The sequence below is a fragment of the Pediculus humanus genome, genomic scaffold, assembly GCF_000006295.1.
Source record: "Pediculus humanus corporis 1103172107369 genomic scaffold, whole genome shotgun sequence".
NCBI classification, from domain to species: domain Eukaryota; kingdom Metazoa; phylum Arthropoda; class Insecta; order Psocodea; family Pediculidae; genus Pediculus; species Pediculus humanus.
The window spans coordinates 314,838-321,165 of NW_002986997.1; the positions used below are offsets into that span (position 1 = coordinate 314,838).

Below are 6,328 nucleotides of genomic sequence, written 5' to 3' on the forward strand. Positions count from 1 at the left end.
AAATTTGTCATGATGATAATAATAATAAACGCGGAAGTTAGTTATGAAAAAAAAAAAAAAAATACTATGTAACTCTACAATGACGATATATGGTATATTACGATTCGGATTATCTTAAAAAATATTCATTTTTTGTCGTAGGGAAAAAAAAAAAAAAAAAAAAAAACTAGAGATTATTATTATTATGACAAAAGTAAAGTTCGTTAAAAAAAAAAAAAAAAAAAAAGAAAAAAAAAATTACAAAATTTTTAAATGCCTTAATTAATATTACGTAATTTTAAAAAAAAAAAGAAAAGAAAAAAAAAAAATTTACCGCAACAAATGTTAAAGGTTTTTTTATTTAGCAGATAGATTCCAATTAACAACGAAAAAAAAAATTGCTAAATAATTTTAAAATGCGATGAAAAACTTGCTAAAAATTTTGTTAAATTTTCAAATGAAAAACTTGCTAAAAAAAAAAATTTGCTAAAAACCCGAAGGCTTATTTGACACCAAACGTGTATAATATTTAACCCAAATTTAATTCATTAAACAAAACATTTTAACGCAAAATATTTCTCTATTATTATTATTATTATTATTATTATTAATATCGATATCGTTAAAATCAAATTCAATTTTTTTAATTTCTACTTTTTTTTGAGGGGTGGGGAGGGGGTAAAAATTTACGTCAAGTTGTTTTACTCTTAAAAAAATTATTTTTCAACTTAAATAATTTACTCATAATGTTGTTGTTGTTGTTGTTGTATAAGTTAATTACGCACTCAAAATAATAATAATAATAATAATAACTGAAAAGACTAATCATGCATCTTCAATCGGTTAAGCATAAAAATAATAATAATAATAATAAATAAAATTTTATTTATTAATAAAGTTCAACGACACTAAATCGGGTTGAACATACTTTTTTAATGCAAAAGAAAAAAGAAAAAAGAAAAAAATTACATAATCGGTTGTTTCGCGTGCAAAATTAACTTACCTAAATAAAATTTTTTTATTATGCTTTTTAAAGTCAATGGACAAAAGAAAATAAAAATTGTGATAATATATTATTGATAAATGTTACGTTTCAATTTTTTTTTTTTTTTTTTTTTTGTTGTGTTGTCGTTGTCTCTCGTAACTAGTTAACGAAACAAAAAAAAATAAGGATTTAATATAACCGTTATTATTATTATTATTATTATTATTATTATTATTATTATTAAAGTCGATCGTTCTAACGTAACGTAACGTAACGTTGTTTTTTTTTTTTTTTTTTAAATCATTCGTATATGATGATTTAATAATAATTTAAACGTCGTTACTATCATCATTTGAAATTTTTTTCATTTATCCTTTTTCATTATTATTATTATTATTATTATCATCGTCACGTAAATAATAATAATAATAATAATAATAAGGGATTAAAATTTATTAGAAGGATTTAAATCGATTTAATATTTCAAATATATTAATGTTTCATACGAATCCGTTATATTTAGTATCGTTTTACGGTTTAAAAAAAATGAATTTTTCGTGGGGGAAGGGGGGGAGGGGGAGGGGGTGAAAGGGTGAAAATTCTATTGAAAAATAAACAAATTTTAAATAATCCCTACGAGAAAATATAATAATAATAATAATATTTTTGTTTTTTTTTTTTTTCTGGTTGTTTGTGGTACAAAGGATTAACCTTTTTTTTTTTTTTTTTTTTTTTTGTAAAGTTCCCTTCATTTTTTTTTTTTTTTTTTTAATTAACAACCATGCCAAAAATGGGGGTCATTGCTTAATCATATTTAAATATTCATTATGCGTTTAAAAATTTTTTATCTGGGTTACTTGCTAAATGGAAAAAAATGTTTTTACCGATGTTCATTGTTAAATGTTTAAAACATTACGTAATTTTTTCATTAATCCTAATAATAAAACAATAAACAAATAAAAATTTAACAACAACAACAACAAACGTTTTATACGATTTAATCTTAATTGTTTTTAATTAATTTTTTTTTATTACGATCCGCGATTTAAATAAAAGAATTTTCCGTCGATTATTAATTTTACAATCACAATAAAAAATTTCCCCCTAATAATAATAATAATAATACGTAATAAAATTACGGATGTGTTATATATATAAATGATTGATGGCATGACTAAAAAATTTTGGCAAAAAGAGAGTAATATTATGTGGTAGGAAAATTGGCATTATCGTATGTTATTATTTGGCATTACGTAAAATAAAATATCGTCGTAATGTAATTTAAAATAAAACTCTCACGACCATACCCAAAAAAAAATTTTTTTGTGATATCTTACCTGATTTAAAGTGAGATCTAAATTTCTTGCTGCGTTTGCTTGAATCCAGGATGCAGCAAGAATGAAACCTCCGAGAATTATCGAGCTTACGATAACCGTAAAAGCTGCTAATTTTGCTATCCTCAAAGCATTAGAACGAGGTTTCATATATGCCTAAAAAAAACAAACAAACAGAAAAACAAATTATTATTATTATTATTATTAACACAATAATAATTTTTTTTATTACTTCATGAGAGTAATAAAATGATTTTAAATATGGTTTTTTTTAACGTTACGCGCCCTTGAACGATCAGGATATTATTAAAACATTTTTTTTTTTTTTTATTAATACAATAGAATATTATTTATTTATTTATTTTTTTGAGAAAAGAAAATGGAAAATGGAAAAACCGGTTTTTTTTTATTATTTTTTTGTTGACATTGGGTAATTGTCAACACACACACACACACACACGGGGATGGGTTAATATTATTAACATTCAAAAGACATTAGATTATTATGTATTCATGAAAGGTAAAAAACGTGTAAGAAGAAAAAGAAAATTTAAATTTAAACGTGACTTTAGCAATCCGTGATATTTCGTAAAAAAAAAAAAAAGGGATAAATAATATGACGATTCGGCAATGGGAAAACGTCGTGGTTTTTATTTTGGCGGCAATTATAATAACTCAATAACGGATTTTTTTAAAAAAAATACGTTACGAAATCCGAGCCATTTTTTTTTTTTTTATGTACGATTAGAGACAAAAAATTTTCCGGGTAGGATAAGTTTGTGCTTGCGCATGCATATGTACGTATTTTGTAAAAACCGTTTTCTGTAAATGGCGATCGAAAGGGGAGAAAACACGATTTTGTAATACGAACGCCGTACGCGATGTTTTTAAATTATTTTTTCAAAAAATTCACGGTTTTTATTATTATTATTATTATTGTTCGTGTACGATTAGGAAAACAGAGAAACTGTCACGTTTTTTTTTTTTTTTCTAAAGTTTTTTTTTTAATGAAAAAGAAAAACAAACGAATTTCCGTTATCGATAAAACAATAAACGATTATTTCAAAAGCGCCGATTTCCTTTTTATTATTATTATTATTATTATTTTCTAATTACACGTACAAAACAAAAAAAAAAGAAAATGAATATTAAAAAATCAATAAAACATTATAATGACAAAACATAAAACAAAAAAAAAAAAAATTGTTTTCACTCTGACTATTAATGTTTTCACGTTTAACAAAAAAAAAAAAAAAAAAATTGCATTTCACGGTTAATTGTTAATAATTACATAAGGAAACCACTTATGTAAATTTATTTATTTATTTGAATTTTTAAAATAACCGAAAATGATTTTAAAAATTTTGTTGCTCAAGGAGCGTTAAGCCGCGAAAAAAAAAAATTAAAAAACATGAAAGTTTAGATTAATTAACCAATAATAAATAAATTTTTTTTTATTATCATCATCATCACCCCGACTTATAACGACATTAATAATACTTTTCCAACCCCCCCATACCTCCCTTCTACCCTCCCCAGCATCATCATCTCTCTCTATCTATCTTAAATCAAAATTTAATTAAATGTTAAATCTGACATTTGTTCGTATGTCTACTCACACACACACACACACACAATGAAAGTAATTCCTTTTATTAAGAACGGTAAGAAAAAAATTTTATTAGATGAACTTTGAACTTTGACATTTAAAAAAAAAAAAATCATGACTCTTAATATGTAATCCCTACGTTGTGAGCAATAGAGCATCGTGCGAAAAAATTTTCTTTTGCGTGGGTTAAAAATTGTCCGCGATAATTAACGCGAAATTTTATTTATTTATTTACTGTATGACTTTTTCTTAACCTTATCGAAACTTGTGTTCGATTTTATTATTTGTTTATTTTTTTTACACGAAAAAAAAATTATACGACTCGAATAACGTATAAGTCGAAAATTAATGTGACTTCTTTCCTCACATTAGGCAATTCTAACAAACAACAAACAACAACTTTCACTTTCTGTTTCTTTTTTCTTTTTTGTTCTTCGACATCTAATAAGGCAAACCCTTCCCTTCGTTTCACACCTGATTCATTTTTTTTAAATAATTTTATTTTCTCTCCATAAACAAAATACTAAAAACCCAAAACAAAACAAACAAAACACAAAACAAAACAAAACATAAAATGAACACACAATAATAAATTCATTTTCTTTTTGTAAAAAAAAAAAAAAAAAGTATTTTAGAATTATGGAAAATACTAATAATAATAATAATAATAATAATAATAATAATAATAATAATAATAATAATAATAATAATAATAATAATAATAATAATAATAATAATAATAATAATAATAATAATAATAATAACAACAATAAAACGAGGTTAAAAAAAAAAAAGGAAAATTTATTTAATCTGGTTTATTTTATTTTCTCTTCGCTACGCCTATGATACCTTAAAGAAAGAAAACTTTTTACTCATTATTATTATTATTATTATTATTATTATTATTATTATTATTATTAATTTTTAATTGATATCGACAAGTTAAAAAAAAAAAACATTATTTATTATTGAAGTTGTAAAAAAAATTATATATATATACACGTTTATATGTGTAACGGAAATTAATTAATTAAATAATTTAGGTTAAAAAAGAGGGGAAGGGAGGGAAGGGGAAGGGGGAGAGAGAGAAAGGGAGAGGGAGGAAAGAGACGAAAGGTGAAATTTCATATGAAAAAAAAAATTGTTACATGTTTTTAATTAAATTACATTACTTTCGTTAATTTTTTTTTTTTTTTAATAAATAAAAAACATACTGATTAATTTTGATCGTTGTTATTATTATTATTATCGTCGTTTTATGCATTAACGTAAATGAGTACGCGTTAAAATGCGTAAAGAAAAAAAAAACTAAAAAAAAACTTTCCCCGTCGCGTAATTTTTTAAAATAATAATAATAATAATAATAATAATAATAATAATGAATATGACAAAATGAAAATTTCCGTGAAACAATAAAAAAAAAAATTCGAAATAAAATTATTTTTTTTTTTTTATTAACGTGAAATAAATGTAAGAGAGAGAGAGAGAGGGGGGGAGGGGGAGAGAGAAATAGAGAAAAGTATAAAACAAAAAGTAATAATAATAATAATAATAATAATTTCCTTTTGGCAATGCATTATTTATTAAATTCAATTATTATATTTTGTTTGGGAAATGTCGAAGGTTAAAAATCATTTCACCGGAACGAAAGTTTTTAAGGTTGAAATTTTATTATTTTAAGGTTAAACGTGAAGATGATCATTTTATTATTATTATTATTATTACTCTTTCTTTTGTTGCCAATAATAATAATAATAATAAGCGAAAGCTTCATTTTGTTTTTTTTTTTTTTTATTGTACGAACCTGAGAATTTAGAAATTTTTTTTTTTATCAAATCATAATCAAAACAAATTTTTTGTGAGAAAAAAAAAAAAAATTTAATTTTTTTATTTTTGTTATGTTGTCGATCGTGAATCGGCATCATTTTTTTTTCTTCTTCTGCCACGTCTTATAATTAAAATTTTAAAATTTCGACCGTTATTCGTTATTATCATTACGTAAATTTCATTTACCAGGTTTTCTTTTTTTTTTTTTTGTCGACCTAAAATAACACGTGATTTATTTTTTAAAATTATTATTATTATTATTATTTAAATCTTAAAATAAATTAAATTATGATTTTTAAAAAAAATGGCGGAGAATATACAATTAAAAAATATTTTCTGAGGAGTCATGAATTTCGTAAAACATATTCAAGTAAATATTAGTTACGGTTATTTGCTAGCGTTTATAATTGTTAATAATTTTCTCCAAGGATGAGTTTTTCTTAACGAACGCAAAAGAAAAAAAAAAATTTAAATTAATAAATAATTTTTTTTTATTGAAAATTTTATTATCATTATTATTATTATTATTATTATTTGCAACCTTAATGATGTATCTTGATTTAACACGTTAATTAACTATAAATTTTTTTTTTT

General features: G+C 22.6%; 1 protein-coding gene across 1 annotated transcript; it reads right to left on the minus strand.

Annotated features, from left to right (window-relative positions):
- Positions 1 to 1,892: 1,892 nt before the first annotated feature.
- On the minus strand, positions 1,893 to 2,448 carry Phum_PHUM010990 (uncharacterized protein; the record flags this gene model as incomplete). Its single annotated transcript, XM_002422712.1, has 2 exons — positions 1,893 to 1,898; positions 2,302 to 2,448. 2 exons carry the CDS (start codon positions 2,446 to 2,448, stop codon positions 1,893 to 1,895), a joined length of 153 nt encoding a protein of 50 aa, XP_002422757.1.
- Positions 2,449 to 6,328: the final 3,880 nt, after the last annotated feature.